The sequence below is a fragment of the Ammospiza caudacuta genome, unplaced genomic scaffold (assembly GCF_027887145.1).
Source record: "Ammospiza caudacuta isolate bAmmCau1 unplaced genomic scaffold, bAmmCau1.pri scaffold_39, whole genome shotgun sequence".
In the NCBI taxonomy this organism is placed as follows: Eukaryota; Metazoa; Chordata; class Aves; order Passeriformes; family Passerellidae; genus Ammospiza; species Ammospiza caudacuta.
In genome coordinates this window covers 4,262,637-4,284,426 of record NW_026683124.1, presented here as the reverse complement: position 1 = coordinate 4,284,426, position 21,790 = coordinate 4,262,637, and the positions used below count along the sequence as shown (strand labels likewise).

General features: G+C 52.0%; 1 protein-coding gene across 1 annotated transcript; it reads right to left on the bottom strand.

Annotated features, from left to right (window-relative positions):
- Positions 1-5,315: 5,315 nt before the first annotated feature.
- LOC131571896 (olfactory receptor 14A16-like) lies at positions 5,316-6,263 on the bottom strand. Its single transcript, XM_058824650.1, has one exon. It carries the CDS (start codon positions 6,246-6,248, stop codon positions 5,316-5,318), a length of 933 nt encoding a protein of 310 aa, XP_058680633.1. The 5' UTR covers positions 6,249-6,263.
- Positions 6,264-21,790: the final 15,527 nt, after the last annotated feature.

The following is a 21,790-nucleotide window of genomic DNA, read 5'->3' as shown; positions in this document are numbered from 1 at the left end:
CCTGGGCATTGCTGCTGCCGCCCTCTGGCAGCCGTGCCCTGGGGCAGCAGCGAGCGGCAAGGGCCCGGGCTGAGCCCTGCCGGGCCAGCAGCCCGTGTGGCCACAGCGCCGGCAGCGCCGCTGGCAGGGAGCTGTGCCGCTGGGGCCGTGACAGGCTCTGTGTTCACAGGCATGGCCGGGATGGTCACGATGGGCTGGAAAGAAGAGCTCCAGCTCCTCAATGAGGGTGAGTGCGGGCAGCGGGCTGACAGCGGGGGCTGCCACTGGGGGAACTGCAAGTCGTGCCCTGGCTGCGACAGTCTTCTTTCCCTGTGTGGACAAGCACAGAGAGGTCTCAGGGACAGGACCTGTGTGGGGGACATTTGTGGCCAGCACCTTCTGGCTGATCCCATTGTCTCCTGCTGCCTCCTGTCCATGGCACGATGTGGGGGGTATGGCCCTGGCAGGAAGGCCTCCTTGGCTACCTGCAGATCCAGGCTCTGACTGTGCCTCTGCTCATCTCTCTTGCAGCCCTTCAAGGCCTGAGAAGAGATGACAGCCCTTCCCAAATGAACATAGTCGTTCAGCAGAGAATCATTGAGAGATCTGCAGAACTACGTTTATCTGGTGGCTAGAAGAACCATTGCTCCTAAAAGTCCTAAAAACACCATGGAAGAGGAGAGCAACTTGAGAGGCCAGAAGAGACAGAAGAGACCAGCTGGAGCTTGAGGCACAGCTGATGATTGGCACAGCTGAGCCTATGGGAAGCTCCAATAGCTCCTGCCTTCTCCCTGCCTGTTGACAAGTCCGTGCCTCCCCCCAGCCCTCAGACCCTGCCCGTGCCCTTTCTTCCCTCCCCACTCCTCCCTTTGCTTCGCCTTCCATTAATAAACAGTTTGGCTTCTTCACTTTGCCTGCATCCCTGTGGAGCTGAAGCACATCCGGGGCCCTGGGACACACTGGCCCCTGCTGCCATTCTCTCCCACAGACCCAGAGGAACGAGGGCAGGTCAGGCTGGAAAGGTCCCTGTGCTGAAGGTGCAGCTCCACAGCACTGTGCAGTTCCACAATCTTGTTGAGCACACTAAAGGCCAGCAGAGGGACAAGGAGCCTGTGTGTCAGGACCAAAGTCGTGTCTAAGGCCCTGCCATATTTGGTCCACTGTTGTGCATGTCAACAAGATCATGAAGAGCAGACAATGAAGGAAACTTTATGGTTTAACTGGTGGGAATTTGACTGTAACTGGAAAAACTCCAGCCCAGAAGAGGAGATGTCAGGCCTGGTTATGGGCTGGAGGGATGAAAAGGACAAAATGCCCATCCTTTTGATGCAGGGGATGCCCTGAATGTGGATGGCCAGCCTGCTCCTCCCCCTGGAGCACCATGCTGAGATACCCTGAGAGCAGCCCAGTGCTCCTTGCTCCTCTCTGCTGACCCATGAGCATTTGTCTGCTTTCGGGATGGCCCTGGCTGTGTCAGGGCTGCTCCGTGGACACCAGAAAGCTGGTCCTGATCCACTGGGTCCCAGCAGTGCCTGGCAGCAGCCCTGCATCCACATCAGGGTGCTGGCCAAGAGAGGCCCCGGAAGCTGGGGCGGCTGATTTGAAGCTTTTACAGGTACACACGGGATGGCCAGCAGTGTTACCTCAGGATACAGCAGTCCTGAGGGGCATCTCATCAGTCCTGAGCTGCCTGATGCCACCCACTCCTTGTGGCACCAGTTGCTTTCCTGTGGGATGTTCTACCTCCCCCAAGAGTGAAGAGGGAGCTGGAGAAAGAGCTTGCCAGGCTGCTCTGGATCCTTTCCCGGCAGCCCTGGTTGAGTGGAGAAGTCCCAGCTGAGCGCAGATGTGCCCATGGAGCAGCCGTGCACAGGAAGGCTCGCTGGCAAGGATGATCCAGGAACTACAGGCCTGGCAGCCTGGCTTTGCTCCGAGCCAGAGAAGGCCTTGGAGCAGATCCTCCTGAGTGCCATCCCACGGCACATGCAGGGAACCAGGGGCTCTGCTGGAGGCTGGGAAAGCTCTACGGAGGGACGGGCACAGCTGGGGCTCCTGGTGGGGAGTTGAGGGCTTCTGTGGGGGCGTTTAGGGGTGGTTGTTGGGGGGCATGTTGGGGAAAGAGTTGTCTGGAAGGTGAGAGGTCTGGCCTGGAATTTGAGTCAGTTTGGAGGCAGCATCTGTGCTTTAGCACAGCTTTGGTTATGGAGGGCAGAAAGAATATCTGTGACCATTTGTTTTACTGGTGCTGTTTCTCCTGCAGGGAACAAGAAGGGAGAGTTGTACTTTATTGGCCACTTAGATATCTGTACTGGGGGAGGATTAGCCCTTTTGCCATCTACTCCTTTGTTCTGGTTACTCTTGTAACACTGAGTGGTCTTTCATTCCTTGACAGTTTTTAGTCCTTAAGAGAATTAGGAGATTATAATCCCTTCTTCAAAATCCATTTGCAAATCAAAGAATGGCCTTCTTTTTGGCTCCGTGTAGTGTTATGTTTTGTAAAGTGACTTCCAGTGGATGATGTTAAGGCAAATGAGTTGCTGCTTTGAGATGGGAATAAACATCCAAACCATTCCCATTCTCTGGCCATGGCTATTAATTGGAGAAGTTTGCAAATTTTGGAACTACTTGAGTTGAGCAATGGGAAGTAAAGCTTTCCTGAAGTGAGGATTCTTAAATGCCCTGAGCCCACAGAGCAGGGCAGCATTTGCTGATGTTTCCAGCAGTTCCAAGAGATCCTGTGGGGCTGCCTTAGACACCTGGGCCCAGGGATTCCCTCCAGCCTGGGCCACTTTGGCTGCGCTGGGGGCGGCCCCAGGGCAGGTGGCAGTTGTGCAACGGCCCTGGGTGGCAAGCTGCAGCACAGTCACCGTTGCATGGAATGGAACCCGGTGTCCAAGGGACCTTTGTGACACGTGGGAAATAGAAGCTTGCCCGGGTGCTCAGAACAGCCAACGGGACACAACAGGACAGAGCAGTGCTGTGAGGAGCCCCCACACAGCACACTCGTTTCTGTCTCTCCCGGTGCTTTTCCACAGCGTTATTCCTGCAGCTGAGCTCGAGGCCAGACTGCGGGACTCTGTGACTCGGAGCTTTTCCGAGGCATCTGCCATTCCTGCGGCCAGTGCCATCGACTGTGGGATTTGGCCACTTGAATCACTTAGGAGGAGCCTCCTGTCATTGTGGCAGGAGCCCTCAAGACCAGAGTGCAGGGCTTCCTGTCCTGCAGCCTTCCTGAGGCTTCCCTGTTGCAGGTGCCTTGAGGGCACAACTGCAATTGTTGACTTGACGATATCCTGAGGCATCTCTTTTTAAGGCGCCCTCAAGAACAGACTCTGACATGGCAGCCAGATTCCCCGGCATGTTGAAAGTGTTCAGGGGGAAAAAAATGAGAAGCCCTGGAGCTGCCGCAGCACAACAGCCTGAAGATCCAGAGCAGATCCAGACACTGCAGGATGGTGAGTAGCAGAGCTGGGCCACAGGGCTGATGGGTACAGCCAGCTTGGCCCCATCCCATCCCATCCCATCCCATCCCATCCCATCCCATCCCATCCCATCCCATCCCATCCCATCCCATCCCATCCCATCCCATCCCCTGGGGAAATGCCCATGGACAGGATGAAACAGGGGCAGGACAGACACCCCACAAAGGCCGTGCTCTATCCCCTGGGTCATGCTGGTGCTCTCCCTGCCTGTGAGCTCAGGGCTGGGCTGTCTTCTCCAGGCTCTCCCGCAGCCCCTCAGCTCTGGCTGTGCTCACTCTTTGCCAGATGCAGCCCTGGACAAGAGACAAGAGCAGAAGTCCAGCCGTGGCTGCTTGCACCAAACCCTGAAGGTACCTGCAGCCACCCCCACCTCGGCTGGGCCTGCTGTCCCTGCTCAGCCCAGCACCACGCTTGGAGCATGCCACGGAGCATCCCTGGCTTCCCTGCCCTTTATTCTCCTGCAGGTGTTCCGGAAATTCCTGCGCATCCGACGACGTAGAAAGAGCGGCACCACAGCAGCTGAGGGCACAGCCCAGCCTGACTCAGGGCTGACCGAGCTCCAGGCAGAGCCTGATGTCAGCCCAGATTCGGCTGAGCGCTCACAAAACTCTGAGGCTGCAATGAATGAGGACAGGGCAAAAGCAGACAAGGCAGTGACTGAGGATGTGGCCGTCATAAACACCAACACTGCAGAGACTGAGGACATCTCAAATACTCTCACCAGGCCCACTCTCACTGGGATTCATGCTCCTGAATCCATCAGCCCTGGCCCTGAGCAACAGCGTCTGCAGTGGCACAGGAAACTCCCAGCTGATGGGAACAAACTTTCTGGCTGACTGCAGAGGCCAGGACAAAGCTGAGTGGTTTCCCTTGTGTCCCCCAGCCCTTGCTGGCCCCAGGGGCTGATGGCATTTGTGCTCCCTCAGGTTCATATCCCACAGCAACAGCATGGGGGTGCTCCCCCTGCTGTGTGCAATGCAAACAGGGGCTGCTGAGCCAGTGCTGCCGTGTCTGTGCCTGCAAGGATGGGACACCTGCGTGAGCTGGGGGAGGGGCCAGGGCTGCAGAGGGGGGATGTTGTTGGCAGCTCTATGAGGACGCTCTGGGACGCTGCCCTGGGCTGTGCAGCGCACTGGGGATGGATCAGCCCCTGCTCTGCTGCTCCTTCCTGTCTGCCCCAGGGCCCTTGCAGAGCCCCAGCCATGCTGTTTGCCCCCAGCCTGCCCATGGCCAGCCTGGGGCTGCTCACGGGGCTTTTCTGTGCTGAGCATTGGCCTGGGTGTGTTCTTGAGAGAGCCTGGGCAAGGAGCCTCGAGCCCCCAGGGCCTGGCCTGAGGCGTCAGTGCTGCCCCAGCAGTGCCCATGGCCTGTCCCTGCTGCAGCCCCGGCACTGCCACCCCCAGGACTGTGCCCGGCCCCGAGAGCACTCAGGCCCTGCAGCAACACCAGGGCCACCAGGGCAGCGGGGCAGGGCCACGGCAGCAGCACTGGCAACACCAAGTGCTGCTGCTGCTGGGCACAGCTGCTGTGCCAGCACTGATCTGCCCCCAGCTCTGCACACAGACATTGCTGCTGCAGCTCCAGAGAAGGCAACAATAGGGCATCTTGCACTAAACTCGGCTGGGAGATCCTTTAGTTCCTTTAAAGCCACAGAGAGTGCAGCCCCTCATTGACACAGTCTGTGGTTACTGTGAAGGAATAGAGAAACAAAATGAGAAATGGTATAAAAAATGGCATTTCTTTGTAGACAATATGAAAAAATTAAAAGAAAGAAACAGAACCTCCAGAAGGAAACCACAAGAAGCATCAAAGATTAGTTTTATTACAAGTACTTTGCATAAATTACCCAGCAGTTTAATGTTCCTGAAACCATCCAGTCATCAGTCTCCACATTGCAGCCTTGAGCTCCTGGTTCCTCAGGCTGTAGATGAGGGGGTTCAGGGCTGGAGGCACCACCGAGTACAGAAATGACAGGGCCAGATCCAGGGATTGGGAGGACATGGAGGAGGGCTTCAGGTGAGCAAATGTGGCTGTGCTGAGGAACAGGGAGACCACAGCCAGGTGAGGGAGGCAGGTGGAAAAGGCTTTGTGCCGTCCCTGCTCAGAGGGGATCCTCAGCACAGCCCTGAAGATCTGCACATAGGAGAAAACCATGAACACGAAACAACCAAAACTTAAAAAGGCACCAACAGCAAGAAGTCCCAGTTCCCTGAGGTTTGAGTGTGAGCAGGAGAGCTTGAGGATCTGTGGGATTTCACAGAAGAACTGGCCCAGGGCATTGCCATGGCACAGGGGCAGGGAAAATGTATTGGCTGTGTGCAGCAGTGAATAGAGAAAGGCACTGGCCCAGGCAGCTGCTGCCATGTGGGCACAAGCTCTGCTGCCCAGGAGGGTCTCGTAGTGCAGGGGTTTGCAGATGGACACATAGCGGTCGTAGCACATGACGGTCAGGAGGAAATGCTCTGCTGAGATGAAGAACATAAAGAAAAAGAGCTGAGCAGCACATCCTGTGTAGGAGATGTCCCTGGTGTCCCAGAGGGAATTGTGCATGGCTTTGGGGACAGTGGTGCAGATGGAGCCCAGGTCAGTGAGGGCCAGGTTGAGCAGGAAGAAGAACATGGGCGTGTGCAGGTGGTGGCTGCAGGCTACGGCGCTGATGATGAGGCCGTTGGCCAGGAGGGCAGCCAGGGAGATGCCCAGCAAGAGGCAGAAGTGCAGGAGCTGCAGCTGCTGCGTGTCTGCCAATGGCAGCAGGAGGAAGTGCCTGATGGAGCTGCTGTTGGACATTTGGTGTGCCTCAGGAAATGGGACTCTGTAAAAAGTACTAACACAAAAGTTATGTTTGCGGAGAATTTCAAATATCCCAGCACAGCTTGAGGGCACTTTCCCCCCACTGCCTGCCCAGGGCTCTGCTGCCTGGAGCTGTCCCTGCCAGCAGCTGCTTCCCTGTGCCCAGGGCTGGGCCCTGCCAGTGCTGCCAGAGCCCAGCCCAGCCCTGGGGGCTCAGCTCTGCCCTGCAGACCCCTCCCAGGTCAGGCACTGCCCAGGGGCAGCTCTGGCTCTGCAGGCTCTGATGGCAACATCAGTGCAACCCTGAGGAGGCTGGAAAAGTGACATTGACACTGCCTGTGAGGGGTCCTGTGCTGATTTCTGTCACTGCTTGCTTTATTGAGAGCTGAGATCAAATTATTTATTTTTTCTAAACATGAACCGAGAGATAAATATCTACGTGCAATTTTCCATCCCAGCAACTCAAAGCAGTAGATTAGTAAAATTTTCCCTTTTATGCAGCCCCTGCCTTGAATTGCTCCCTGTATAATCTACTTGGAAATATTCTGCAGTTAAATGCCGGGATGGGAGCAGTCCTGAACAATGCAGCATCCTCAACAGACAAAGAAAACACTTCCAAGCCTGACCAGCTGTCTCCTCCCACCCAGATCTTGTCCCCCCGTGCTGGGAGCAGCTGCCAGGGCTGGCTGAGAGCTGTCCCTGGCAGACAGCAGAGTCCCTGCCCCAGCACAGCACCCTGGGCTGCAGGACCCTGCTCTGCAGGACAGCCCTGGGCAGCCCTGGCTGCTCTGCACAAGAGACAATCAGAGAATGTACTCACAGGGTCTGCAGGCATTGGGATGTTCCAGCTTTAGGAGATGGCTCCAGGAGCTGCAGCTGCATTGTTCCACAGCCAGAGGTTCCTGTGCCAAGGGCTGGCAGTGATTCTGCCCCAGGCACTTCTCAGCACCTTCCCAGCCCTGACTGATTGAAGCTCTCCGTGCCTCTGTGCTGTGCCCAGGGTGGCTGCAGGCAGTGCCCCAGCCCTGCTGGGCTGGCAGAAGAGCTGCTCATCAAGAGAAATGTGCTTTTGAAGCTCTTCTTGGTTACCAGGAGCTGTCTCTGCCAGGAGCCCAGCCCAGCTCAGCAGCACAGACACAGCACAAGGACCTTAATGAGCCTCTGGAGCTTTGTGCTCAGGCCCTGAACATCAGTCCCTGAGAGGGAGCTGAGGAAACCTCTCCAGAACGCCAAGTCAGAATCCAACTCCAAAGTTTCTTGGACTTTTAATGGGTCCCACTGAGGAGCACAACTGAGAAAGTGTCTCCAGGCCCCAAGCAGAGCAGAGAACTGGAGGCAGTGATGACAGGTGGGGACAAAGAGAAGGCAAGTCTTGGTGCCCTGGGGAACAGAAGTGTCTGTGCCACCAAGGGCTGTGAGGAGACACCTTGTCCTGAGGCCCTGGGGCCTCCTGGCATAGCCCCAGCCAGGCTGGGCACTGTCAATGCCTTGTCCTGCCCTCAGCATCCACCCAGCCCAAATCCCAGTGGCCTCAAGGATCTGCTGGAAGGAGTCCCTGGGGAGCCTTGCTCAGCAATGGCCCTGGGGAATCCTTAATGCTCCCTGTAGGGACTGCAGATTGGGTGTGGGTTTGGCTTTTGCCTTGGAGTCTCTGAGAGGTTTGTGCAATCATGGCCTCCAATTATGTGTTGTAATTAGTCCCTGCAGAGGCTTTCTCAGTAACAACACTAATTGGGGCTCATTAGTACTTCAGCTTACTTCAGTTATTTTAATATACTTGGTGTTTCCCTTTAGATAGAGACTCTGTGAGAGGTTTGTGCAATCATGGCCCCAATTCTCTGTTTTAACGAGTCCCAGGAGAGCTTTGTACTGACACTCAGTGGGCCTCATTAATGGTTAAGGTTTTTAATGTACTTTATGGATTTAAGAATACTTTTAGGTAATTTTAAGGATTTCCTTGCCCACACTGAGTCTCTGAGAGGTTGTTGTGCCATCCTGACCTCCAGTTCTCTCCAAGGAGTCCATGAGGAGCCTGTGTTGGGTATCTTCCCTCTTTCTGTTTTACAACCAAGATGGAACTGAAAGAATTTTGTAAGTCTTTCTAAAAGCATCCAAACAAACATGAGACGTTTAACAATACAACAAAAGCTAAGAAAATTAAATGTCCTGTTTTAGATAGACATCATCCAACCCTTTAGTCCCTTGGATTGGAAGAGTTTATTGAACCAGTCTTTGTTTTCCACTTGAAGCTTCTTGAACTCTTCATTCAGTACTTGAATGCTCTTGTGGATTGACTCGCTGTGGCTGGAGAGGTTCATGCAATACATGCCCTCAGAGTCTACCCAGCCATGCCCATGTGCCCAGAATAAAAATTCTATTGCTGTTCTGCAAGGTAGCATGTCTGATGGTCTCTATGTCTGAGAGCAGGCCACTCAGTGATAGGGAGTAGCATTGGTTTGCTTACTTAACAGGCACCCAAGATGGTCTAATTGTCCTAAAGCTTTATCTGCAGCCACCCAGGGTAGTCCAAATTGGGGGTGCTACCATCTGATACCTGGATTAAAGCTTTCAAAGCCATCTCTTTGATATCATCCAATACTTCTCTGGGGACACCTGCTACTTGATCATCTAGTCGGCTTTGCTGTCCTTCTTCAGCTAGATGGTTGATTTTCAATTCTGCCCTTGCCTCATAATTAGCATAGTCTGCTATTAATTGATTTAGTAAACACTTCCATCCCCCTTCCCACAGGTTGTATTCTGTGAGAGACAGCAACATGGTCCTGATACATTTTAAATCATAGGGAGTTATGATGTGCTGTAAACATGGCCCTCATTAGGCCATTAAAACAAAGGAAGTCCTTCCTATGGTCTTTAGCTGCCCTACACAGACCCTTGATTTCCCTTTAAACCAATGGCTGATTCCTGGGATTCTGTCCCCTTCTTTCATAACATACGCGGGCAATGAGGAGTTTCGAGACTCTTTGCCAGTGTCCTTCCTTAACTGCTTCCTTCAGAATCCTTTCCTAGGGACCTTCTGGGGTTGAGGGGAAAGGTGGCTCTGGGGAATCCAAACTGTCTTCCGGGGAGGAAGAAGAACTTGGAGGAGAAACATTTGGATTAGAAATAGTGTGACAGTTGGGCTTAGTATCTTTGACCATGGGGTTATATTATTGCTGGAGGGTGAGGCAAAGGGCACTGCTATTTTGTCAGATGTTGGTGAGGAAGGGACTTGATTTACGATGGCAGACTTCCAGGGTAGAGTTCTGGAGGCATTGCCCAGGGTGAAAGTGGAATGATTGACAGTGGGGACATGACCCAAAGTTATGGGAATGGAGTCTGGAGGTTCATTCAGGGCAGAAGAGAAGGTTGTGGTAGCAGGAAGTGGAGGAGCCAAGATGGAGGGAGGATGATCCGGCTCCCAAGCCACATTCAGGCTCCTATCATCTTGAGTCTCCAGGGCATGATATTCCAAGACCACGTGGCCATTGCCATCTTGGACCATTGTGGAAGGTCTGAGAAAGGCATGTTTGAGGGGAGGTCCTGAGTTAGTTTTTGAGTTTTTGAGTTTTTGAGACATTGCTTGTTGCTGAAGAGTCTCAAGGATGGAATAGAAGATGGGGAGCATGTGGGCTGCAATGGGCTCCCTTTTGATCGAAAGGTTGTACAGTTTAAGTCCCACTGAGTCCTAAAATTCAGTGGTATGGATTTCATCAGCAGAGGCATCTGGAAAATTTTTAATGATCCACCTCATGATTGATTTTAATTTGTTCTTTGAAAATATTTTGTCACGATCTGTTAGAATTAACTTAAAGCATCCATATATGCTCCTTTCTACTTTGGACATCTAGCTGCCCATTTTTCTCCTTCTCCACCTTAGGGGCAACAGCCACCAGAGCACACCAAATCAATAATGGGACTTGGGTGCATATTGTAAAAACACAGTGGCAAAATGGGCAATAAATGTCTTGCATTTCCCCAAACCCACCTGCAATCCTATGCAGGTGAAACCGTTTTTGCCCTTGCCGATCCCGGGCTGAGGTCCCTCGAAGAAACAATGAATCCATCAGGCCTGCAAAATCCAAAATCCCGGGGAGCACTGACCTATCCATCAGCTAACCCCAGCTGACGTGACTGAAACAGGGAGCCCTGAATGTCATGGTGCCTGTTCGGGTGCCAAATGTCACAATGAGGGTGGCTGCGACAAACCTCTCTGAGTCCCTGACTTCAGCAGGGCGAGGGTGGCAAAAATGAAAAGAGTGGGTTCAATGGAGTTTCCCAAAAGGAACTTTAATTACAGGGTGAAAAATAATAAATATGGAGAAGTCGAGCACGGTTTGAGGGGCAGGATCCTAAAACCTGAGACAAAGTCACAACATAGACACTTGGGGTAGAAAAATAAAACAATAGAAGAAACAAGTAACCAATAACCAATAAAGGAGTAGAACTTGGAGAACTTATCATAACAACACTAAAGGCTTATGGGAAAAGTCTCAAGCTCACCCTAAGTAAATCGAGTGATTCCTAGAACTTGAAACTCACGCCCAGTTCTTCCAGGGTAAAATCTGGTTGACTCTGAGTTACTCTGGGCTAACTCCCACACCGCTGCTTTGCACTGGCCACTTGGGACCATGCGGCCAAACAGAGCCACAATGCTGTCCTTGGTTCCACAAGGCTCTGCAGTGTCACAATGGCCCCTTCATTTCACAAGGCTCTCAAATGTCACACTGGTCTCCATAGGAAGGAAACCACAGAGCCCCCCTGTTTCAGGAGCTGATGAACGGAAGCCATCAGCAGCCAAGGCAAGCCTGACCTGTCTGTCCTGGCAGGTTTGCTTGGAGCAACCCTTGGATATTTGAAATTACGAATGCGGAGTCCTAATTTAGAACATTTGTGCTTGGAAAAGAGGGATTTTTTTTTTTTTTCCATACAAAGAAAAGCACAGAGCCCTTTCCAGTGTTTGAAAAATAGATGAGTGCTGCCACTCAGGAGTCAATGACCAGCCAGACTTGTCTGTCCTGGCAACTTTAGTCTGGCAGCAATCCTTGAATTCACAGATATTTGGAGGTGGAATCGGAATTTTGGCCATGGATTCCTGGAAAAAATGGACAGTTCTTTTCCATAAAAAGAAAAGCCCAGAGCCCCAGTGTTTCAGGGGCAGATGGGAATGGCCTTCAGCATTCCAAGGTCAGGCAGACCTGTCAGGTGACCCCTGGGAAGCCAAGGCAGCCACACCTATTTCATGTTCCCTTGGTTCCACAGGGCCCTGCAGTGTCACAATGGCTCCTTGCTTCCATGAGGCCCTCAGGTGTCATAACGGTCACTTGATTACACAAGTCCTTAAGGATCTTAATGGTCTCCATGGTTCCACAAGGGCCCACAGTGCCATAATGGTCTATTGGTTCCATGAAGTCCCGCTGTGTCCAATGGCTCCTTGGTTCCATTGGGGCCCAGTAGTGCAACAATGATTCCCTTGGTTCCACAACTTCCCATAGGGTCACAATGGCCCCTTCCTTCCATAAGGCCCTGCAGGGTCACAATTGTCTCCCTGATTCCATGGGGCCTTGCAATGCCACAATGTTCTCCATGGATCCACAGTGCCCTGCAGAATCACAATAGGCCTTTGGCTCCACAAGGCCCTGAAATGCAGCAATGGCCTCTTGGTTCCACAAAGCCCTGCTGCTTGACACTGGCCCCTTGGGACCGTGACACCCAACTGGGCCACATGTTCTTGGTTTGAAGAGAACAGAAAGATGTTCTTGGTTCCACGAGGCCCCAGACTGTCACAGTGGCCCCTGGGATCCATGGTACCCTGCGGAGTCACAATGTTCCTCTTGGTTCCACAAGTCCAGAAGTGTCTCAATGGTCCATTGCTTCCACAATGCTCCGCAGTGTCACAATGGTCTCCATAGGAAGGAAACAAGTGAGCCCCAGTGGTGCAGGGGCAGTCACCAGAGAAGCAGTCACCAGAGGTCAAGTTTAGCCGAACTTGTGTCATCCTGGTTTTTTAACATTTTTTAAGCCTTCTGATGTCAACATTCTTGTAGTGAACTTTCTCACACACTTTCTGTAAATAACTCATTGTTTCGCATTCCTTTTATGGGGGAGGAGAGAGTTGAAGGGCTGTTGGTTTGACCAGTATTATTGGAGAGGTGGCACTGTTACCTTCCAATCCGCTGTCACTTTTGCAAAACTATAAATGTTGGAGCCAGATTATAAACTTCCCTTTTTTCCTTCACCTAGAGAACAGCGGTGTGCCCTTCTGTTCTTTCCTGTCCTCTAGTGACATCTGGGGAGTGCCAAAGTGTACTGCAGCCTAGGCTGAGACAAAGTCTGGATTGCCAGTATTGTCCCCCCTCTTTGGTGCTTTGCCTGCTGTTCTTGTGGTAATGGCAACCTCTGTGGGTTTCGAGAAGGATTCCCTCATTCTGGATCTCTGGAGGGGGGGCCCTGCAGTGGAAACAGGTTTCTATTTCCTGGAATGATTTTGAGTGATTGCTTCTGTGGGCCCGAGAGCGAGGGCTCTTTTCGGACTCTGAGAAGGTGTTCTCCAAGGAGGAGTGGTCTCTTGTGGGGGTCTGCCGCATGGAGGCCCTCTTTGATGACTGCACCGTAGACGTGGGATCACTGCTGGTGCAGTGGAAAAAGTGTGAGGAGCTTTGGCAGGGGTCTGGCTCTTGTACTCCTCAGAGTTCCCAGTGGACCCCTTCTGTCTCGGACATGGAAGAGGGGGAGTTTGAGTTTCTGTGCAATGTGGAGCTCTGTCCCCACCCTGGGACGGTGTTCTAGGGGACGGGTCCAACTCGGGGGATGGCGATGGTTCCCCCGGGGTGGATTTGGCTGTGCCAGGCTCCCTTGTGCTGCTCTGCAGTGATGCGGCTCCACGGGCTGCACCTCTCTTGGCACCCCTCCCCTCCTCCATGTCGGGGACAGGGCCCCACGCCAGTCTCGTTCTGTCACAAACATCTTTTCATTAAAATCCTTTCATTAGGATTTTTCCTACTGAAGCTGAGACCTTTCAGCACCAAAGTGTAAACAATGGTTATCTGCTGCTGTGGAATGCAACAGGTGGATCCGTGATTGGTCTCCTGTGGATGTTTGGATTTACTGACCACTCACGGCAGAGCTGCTCTTGCTCTCTGCCGAGACACAGATCTTTGTTATTCATTCTTTTCAATTCTATTTTTAGCTTAGCCTCCTGAGAAACCTTTTCCTTTCTATTTCTTTTTAGTATAGTTACAATGTAGTGTATATATAATAAAATAATCAATCAAGCCTTCTGATCATGGAGTCAACATTCTTGTCTCTCTCTCATCCTGAAAACCCCTGTGACCACGGTCACATTGTCCCAGCCCACATAGGGTTTGCAGGCCATGCCGGCACCTGTGCCCGCCAAGGCGCCCCCTGCCGGGGCTGTGGCGTGACAGGCCACTGAGGTATTTACCTTTAGTGCGAATTCCAACAGAGCCGGTGGGAGGCCGGTGGGTTCCCGGGGCCATGGCGTCTCCTCATCGAATTTGTGGACGCTTCCCTCGTGCCAAGTGACTGTGTGTCCGAGGGACCCCGTGCATTTCTGGCAAGAAGCCAGAACTAAGACTAACGAGATGTCTGAGCCTGCCTCCTCGCGGCATCTGCAGGGTCACGGAGCAGGTTCCTCTGGCTCTGCCAGTGATGCAGGGGGTGCAGGGGTGAGTGGTGTTTACCTGGCTCCCAGTCAGTCATCGCCTCTTGTCCCTGTGGGGCCCAAGTACCAGGACACAACAGGTGCTGTGGCTTTGCCAGGGGGCTCCAAGGCTTTCCCTGTGCTCAGGGGTGTTACTCACAACACTCATGAGCCACTTTTGTATAAGCTGGAGAGGGAAGTCCATGATGCGGTTGCTCAGCATGGTTTGGGGTCTGCTGAAGTTTTGCAGACTCTCCAGAGGGTTGCTACGGACATGCTGATGCCTCATGACCTCGATCGTGTGGCACATTCTCTTTTTGACCATGTGCAATTTGGTGTTTTTGAGACCAAGTGGGCTCGTCTGGCGGCCTAAGCGGTGCTGCAGAATGTTGCGCTGGCGCCACAGGAACCCAGGCATGGGGTTGTCACTGACATGCTGTTGGGCACGGGGCTTTATGCCAATGTTCAGGCACAGGCTGGATTTGATCTCCTTGTGCTTGACCAGTGCCACATGCTGGGCATGGCAGCGATTGCTCAGACCCTGGAAATGGCTGCTACGAGGCAGCCGTTTGCAACCACTGTCCAGGGGCTTGATTTGATGAGTCTTTCATGGCATTTGCGGCAAGGCTGACTGCATCTGTGGAGAGGCAGGTGCCTGATGCTGTGGCAAAGAGGATTGTGATGGCAAACCTTGCGAGGTGTAATTGCAATGATGCTTGTAGGAAGGTTATAGTGGCTCTGCCTGGTTTTCCTACTGTCTCTCAGATGGTGGAGGCCTGTGCGGACATCATCCCCTCGGGTCAGAAGTTGCTGCCGTGGTTGCCGCTGTGCAGCCAGTCTGGGCAGCACCACAGGGCAGGCAGCCACAGCAGGGGACTGCGCAGGCTGGCAAGAAGCAGGGTAAGAAAGAACAGAAGGTCAAATTCCCCATGTTCTTATGTGGTCAGTGTGGTAGGCCGAATCACATGTCCAATGTCTGCAAGGGGGCTCTTCATGTTAATGGCCAGGCTTTACTGGGCTCGGGAAACGTGAAGCGGAGCGTGCAGCAGGGACGTGCCCAGACACAAGCTTCTCTCCAGACCTCAGAGCGGATGGAGGTCTCCTTTGCCGGCTTGCAGCCAGCACCCACGGATCAGCAGGTGTGGATGTCTGCACCACAGCAACAGTTGTCTTAGAATCTTGTAAAATACACAAGGTTCCCCTGGATTCCTTTGATCCCTTGGCTGGGGGCATGAGTGCTCTCCTGATGGGGAGGTCTTGTGCCACCCTTCAGGGCATCATTGTGCACCTGGGGCTCATTGAAGCAGATTTCACAGGGCGGATTTGTGCCATGGTCTCCACATCCACCCCCTCCCGTCACGATCGCAAAAGGGACACGACTTGCTCAACTTGTGCCTTTTAAGTCTTCTGTTCGCAGGACAGCTGACTGGTTGCATGAAGCTGGTGGTGTTAGATCCACTGGGCCGCCTCAAGTTCGCTGGGCTGCTGTCCTGACCAAGGACCATCCTGAGATGCTGTGTACCCTGTCTGTTCCTGTTGCGATGCCATCGGAAATCCACCTCCGCCGGCTTCTCAACAGCGGTGCTGACGTCATGGTTCTCTCCCTTTCAGCCTGGCCCCCATAGTGGCCCCTGGATCCAGTGGGGACGTCTGTCGGGTGCCTGGGACGGACAGTGCAATGCTACTTGAGCCTGAGGCCCGTGCGGGTTGCGAACCCAGAGGGACAGACAGCCTGGGTTAGGCCTCATGTTACTTCAACTCCTCCCAACCTCTGGGGGAGGGATCTTCTTCTGTCTGAGGGTTGTGCATCGGGACGGATTTTTGATGGGGGCCACTGCAGTGAAGGGCGCAGAGTGTCTTATGCCTCCTATTCGCTGGCTGGTGGACAAATCTGTCTGGGAGAAGCAGTGGCCCCTCCCTCAAGATAAATTGGTCGCCCTTCAGAATCTGGTGCAGGAGCAGTTGGACCAGGATGAAGTTGGCAGGGGGGCTTTGTACAAACCATGAACCAGACAGGGCTGCTGTAGAACATGCCAAGCTGCTTTAATTTTCAGCATCAGTCTCATTACATGGTTATGACAATGGGAAGATGCCAGCAGCTCACATTCCAGGCAGCAGACCAGGAACTTAATGGTACAACTTACTTTATAAGTTTCTTGACCAATCACACAAAGCAAAAGCACATTGACAGCAGTTCTATCCAACCACTATAAGCACATGTACCTTTTGTTAAAACAATGCTTTCTTATTTGAAATACAATACCTGCTTGTAAAGCTTAAAACGCAATGCACAGAGCTCCATTATTAAGCTTTAATCTTCCTAATATCTTGCTAGATAAACTTTCTGTAGCTTACAGAGCTATTCTAGACAAGTGTTAATACACAGACCATTGTTCTATTTGCCCTTCCTTTTCTACAGTTTAAATAATTTTTCTGCTGACCTATCTCATGGCTGCTGCATAGCTCTGCTCACAGTTCTGCTCTGTCTGAGGCCTGCATCTTGAAGCTTTCCCAAAATCCTCTAATTTTGTGGATTCCCACACAGGGTCATCTGGAGCCTTCTACCAGTCTCTGGAACACTCCTGTCTTCTGCATCTAAAGAAATCTGGGAAGTAGAGGTTGTTGCAAGACCTCGGAAAGGTTAATGCTGTGATGGAAAGCATGGGGACATTGCAGGTGGGCATGCCATCGCCTACCATGCTTCCCCCAGACTGGTCGGTCCTCATTGTGGATCTGAAGGACTGTTTATTTACGTTTCCTTTGCATCCCGATGACAGACCGAAGTTTGCCTTCTCAGTGCCAACGATTATCGAGGCTGAGCCCGCACAGAGATATCAATGGAGGACGTTGCCAGAGGCATGCAGAATTCTCCTGCCTTGTCTGGAGTTCACAAGCAGTTTCCTGATGCATGTCTGTATCATTATATGGACAACATTCCGGTGGGTATGCCCACCCAGGATGAGCTGCTGAGGATTCAGCCTCGGTTGCTCGATGCTTTTCATGCTCATGGACTGCAGGTGGCTCCAGAAAAGGTTCAACAACAACCACCTTGGAAATACTTGGGGGTCAAAATTCTGGAAGGGATGATCTGTCACCAGGAGGTGCAATTTGTGCATTCTGTGAAGACACTGAATGATGCTCAGAAATTGTTAGGTGTCATCACTTGGTTATGTCCATACTTGGGGCTAACCGATGCACAGCCATCTCTTCTGTATGATCTGTTGAAAAGAGACTCTGATCTAAAGTCACCTCGCATACTGACCCCTGAGGCATGTAAGGCGTTGCAGGTGGTTGAGCGAGCTGTTTCGGCTTGCCAAGTTTCTCACATTGATCCCTCCGTTGATGTCACTGTGTTCATCAGCACTCCAGATTTGTATCCCACGGGCATCACTGGCCAATGGAGTGACAAATGGTCCGATTCCTTGCATGTGTTGGAATGGGTTTTCCTGCCCCATCTGCCGCAGAAGACGGCAACTGCATTGTTTGAGCTGATTGCTCGCTTGATAATCAAATGCCGGCAATGGTGTTTGTAATTGATGGGTGTGGATCCCACAAAGATCATACTCCCGGTGCAACGGGGGATTTTGACTGGAGCTTTGCAAACAGTGTGTCGCTGCAGAGTGCTCTGGAAAATTTTTCAGGGCAGATCATTTATCATCTGCCCAGTCATAAGTTACTGCATATGGCAAAATTCACACAAATCCCTTTGCAGCCCAAAAATACCCAGGAACCTGTGCAAGGACCCACCGTCTTCACTGACCGTTCAGAGAAAACAGGAAAGGCTATTGTTACCTGGAGGGATGGATCTGAGTGGCAGGTTCTGGAAGCTCATGAGGATGGGTCAGCCTAATTGGTTGTAACTGAGGGCTGCTGTCATGGCATTTGGGAAATTTTCCCAGGAACCTTTCAAATTGGTCATGGATTCCGCCTATGTGGCCAATACCCCACAGAGTTTGGGTCATTCTGTTTTGAAGGAGGTCAGTAATCCTGCCTTGTTTCATTTACTGAAACCTTGTGGTGTGCCATTCAGGCCCGGGTTCATCCATTCTATGTTCTGCATGTGAGGAGTCACTCCGATTTGCCAGGCTTTATAGTGGAAGGTAACACGAGGGCTGACAAGTTGGCTAACCCAGCGAGGGTAGCGCCTCAGCCTGATACACTCATGCAGGCCAAGGCATCACATGGGTTTTTCCACCAAAACGCACACACCTTGCAGAAGCAGTTTCAGCTGATGCCAACCAAGGCTTGTGACATTGTTGAGTCATGTGATGACTGCCATGCACTTGCTCCGCCTTTGCCGGCAGGGGTAAATCCCAGAGGCCTTAGGGCCTTGGAGCTTTGGCAGACCGATGTCACCCAGATTGCTGAGTTTGGCCAACTCAAGTATGTGCATGTCACGGTGGACACGTTCTCCTCTGAGATGTGGGCTTCAGCTCACCCTGGGGAGAAGGCCCATGATGTCCTTGCCCACGGGAGGCAGGCCTTTGCCGTTCTGGGCATACCTTCTGCTGTGAAAACCAACAAGGGTCCTGCTTACGCATTGCAAAAGTGTGGCGGTTCCTGCAGTTGTGGGGTGTCTTGCACAAGTTTGGTATCCCTCATTCTCCGACTGGTCAAGCTATTGTAGAATACACTCATGGTACTCTGAAGCAGGTTCTTCAAAAACAAAAACGGGGAATGCAGGGTGAAACCACGCACAGTCGGTTGGCAAAAGCTTTGTGCACAATCAATCATCTCACTGTGCCACAGAACTCAAATAACCCTGTAATTTTGAATCAACATCTCTCATTGTAGGCTGCAGACGAGGCACATCAGCCTTGAGTGAAGGTACAGGTGCAGAATTTAGTCACCAAACAGGGGGAAGGTCCCTATGACCTTATCGCTTTGGGGCGCGGGTATGCTTGTGTGCCTACAGATACTGGGGTACGCTGGGGACCTTTGAAGTGTGTTCACCCTGACCTGCAACCGCAGAGACAGAATCCAGCTGATGAGCAAGATGGAAACCGTGACCAACCTGGAAGGCATCAGGCAGGGGAATCATTGAGTGATGATTCGGATGCAGATGAGAGCGATCACTCTGATGATTCCTCTGCAAGTGGACACTGAACAGTGTTCATGTTTTCTTTATCATATTGTTAATTTTCTTTTTTTCTTTTTTAAAGGAAAACAGTGAGATGTTGCCCTGGTTTTTTAAGATTTTCTAAGCCTTCTGATGTTTACATTCTGTAGTGAACTTTCTCACACACTTTCTATAAATAACTCATTGTTTTGCATTCCTTTATGGAGGAGGAGAAAGTTGATGGACTGTTGGTTTGTCCAGTGTCATTGGAGAGGTGTCACTGTCACCCTCCAATCCACTGTCACTTTTGGAAAACTGTAAATGTTGGAGTCAGAAAATAAACTTCCCCTTTTTTCTTCACCTTGAGAACAAAGATGTGAGCTTGCGTTTTTTTGTGTCCTATAATGACACTCCTGGGCCAGCGACTCCCTCTGAGTGGGGCCACTCCCAGCCGGGAACTCTCCCGTTTGCTGCACTCGGGGATCCTGAACAACGACAGAGCCTGGGCTGATCCCCCCACTCCACCAGGCTCAGCCCTTCACCCCCTGGGGAGATGGCAAAGGATCCACAGGGAGCATTTCCTGCCCTCAGGGGAATTTCTCCCAGGTGCCTTGCACTGACTCTTGGTGTCTGTGTGCACACAGGAGTGCCTGTGCTGGGGAAATGTGGCAGAAATGCTGCTCTCCGAGGGGTTGGAGTGCCTTGGATAGCTGCATCAGTCAGGCGTGTAGGTAAGGTTAAGTCGCAAGGTCTAAGTGAAGTTAAATGCTGCTAAACAGTATTTAACTTCAATTATAACCTATGACTTAGCAATTTAAATGAGGACTAACACTTCACAATATTTAACTTAGCTTATAACTTATATTAAACTTTAAAACTTAGCAAAAAAACAACTCTTAGTAGCATTTAACTTCACTTAGACACTTGACAGCCTCATGGAACCAAGGGGCCATTGTGACCCTGAGGGGACTCATGAAATCAAGGAGATCATTGTGACACTATGAGGCCCCATGGAATAAGCAAAGCATTGTGACACTGCAGGGCCTCATGGAACCAGTGAGACCATTGTGACCCAGGGGGTCCCCACAGAACCAAGAGCACCATTGTGATACTGTGGGGCCTTGTGAAACCAAACATCCTTTGTGACACTGCAGGGATGCATGGAACCAAAGGTCCATTGTGACTTTGCAGGGCCTTGTGTCATCAGTGGTCCATTGTGACACTGGGCCACCAAAGGAGACCTTGTGACACTGCAGGGCTTCACGGAACCTCGAGGCCACGGTGACATTGTGGAACTCCATTGAACCAAGGGTTCATTGTGACACTGCAGGCCTGCATGGAACCAAAGCTCCAGGGTGACACAGAGTGGCCTCCTGTCATCAATGGTCCATTGTGACACGGTGGAACCAAAGAGATCATTGTGACACTGCAAATCCCCAGGGTCCGAAGGTCCATTGTGACATTGCAAGGCTCATGGAAAAGAAGAGTCACATGACATTGTGGGACCTGGGGAACCACGGAGACCATTGTGACACTGCAAGGGCTGATGGAATCAGTGGGACCATTGTGACACTGTGGGGCCTTCTGGAACCTAGAGGCCATTGTGACACTCTGGGACTCCATTGAACCAAGGGTCCATTTGGACACTGCAGGTCTTCTTGTAATCAAGGGACCATTGTGACACTGCTGGACCCCATAGAAACAGGTCACCATTATGGCACTGTGGGGCCCCATAGATCCAAGGCACCATTGTGGCAGTGTGGGGCCCCATAAAACCAAAGGAAAAAATAACAGATCTGGCTGGTTTGGCCTCCCAGGGGCCACCTGACTGGTCCAGCTGACCCTGGCCTGTTGAGGATCTCTTCTCATCTGCTGCTGAAGCACGGGGACTCCATGCTTTCCTTCCTATGGAAAAGAACTCTCCTTCTCCTCCAGGAACCCATGGTCAGATTTGGGATTTCTCCTCTGAATTTCCTTATATCCAGGGATTGTTCCCATAGGAATATTGCCAGTACAAATCTGGCTGCAGTGGTTTCTCAAGGGTCACTTCCCATCTGTCCCCAAAACATTGGGAAAATCTCTGCGCTTTCCTTCCTATGGGAAAGGACTGTCCTCCTTCTCCAGGCGTCCATGGCCGAGATTGTGTTTTCACCTCCAAAATTCCCTAAATCCAAAGACTGCTCCCAGACAAAATCTACCATTCCTGTCAAGTCTGGCTGGCCTTGGCCTTGTGAGGCTCTCACCAGCCTTCCAAACACTGGGGCTCTGTGCTTTCCTTCTTATGGAAAAGAACTGCCGTTCTCTTTCAGGCGCCCATGGCCAGAACTGGGGTTCCACTTCCAACATTGCCTGTTGTGACAGACAGGAGGAGATTTTTGGCTCAAAACATTTCATGTGTGAGGGAGGAAGGGGCAGGTCCAGCCTTGCCCTGCCCTGGAACCCCAAACTCCCCAGAGCCTCTATCCCAGCCCAGCAGTGGCTGCCAGTCCCTGGCACAGCACAGGCAATGCTCCACAGCCACCTCTGCAGCCCCAGCCCAGCTCCTCAGGGACCAAATAAGCCCAAGGCCCACCTGGGGGAAGGGCCCAGGGAGACCAAGGGGTATTGAAGACTGACCACAAGGCAAGGACACATCTTGACCCTACCTCCTCTTGGCATTTCCATCTGAACAGTGCTGGAATCCAGGAGTTCATGAGTGTGTGTGCTTCTCTGCATCTTTTTGCCTTGCTCTCTTTCTGTGTCTTCTTCTGTTTCTGTGCTCCTGCAAATTTTGATTAATATTAAATGGAACAGGCTTAGAATTTGTGAAGTTGAATGGCT

Excerpts from the sequence above, each read along its gene's own strand:
- LOC131571896 (XM_058824650.1), bottom strand. The coding sequence starts at position 6,248 with ATGTCCAACAGCAGCTCCATCAGGCACTTCCTCCTGCTGCCATTGGCA.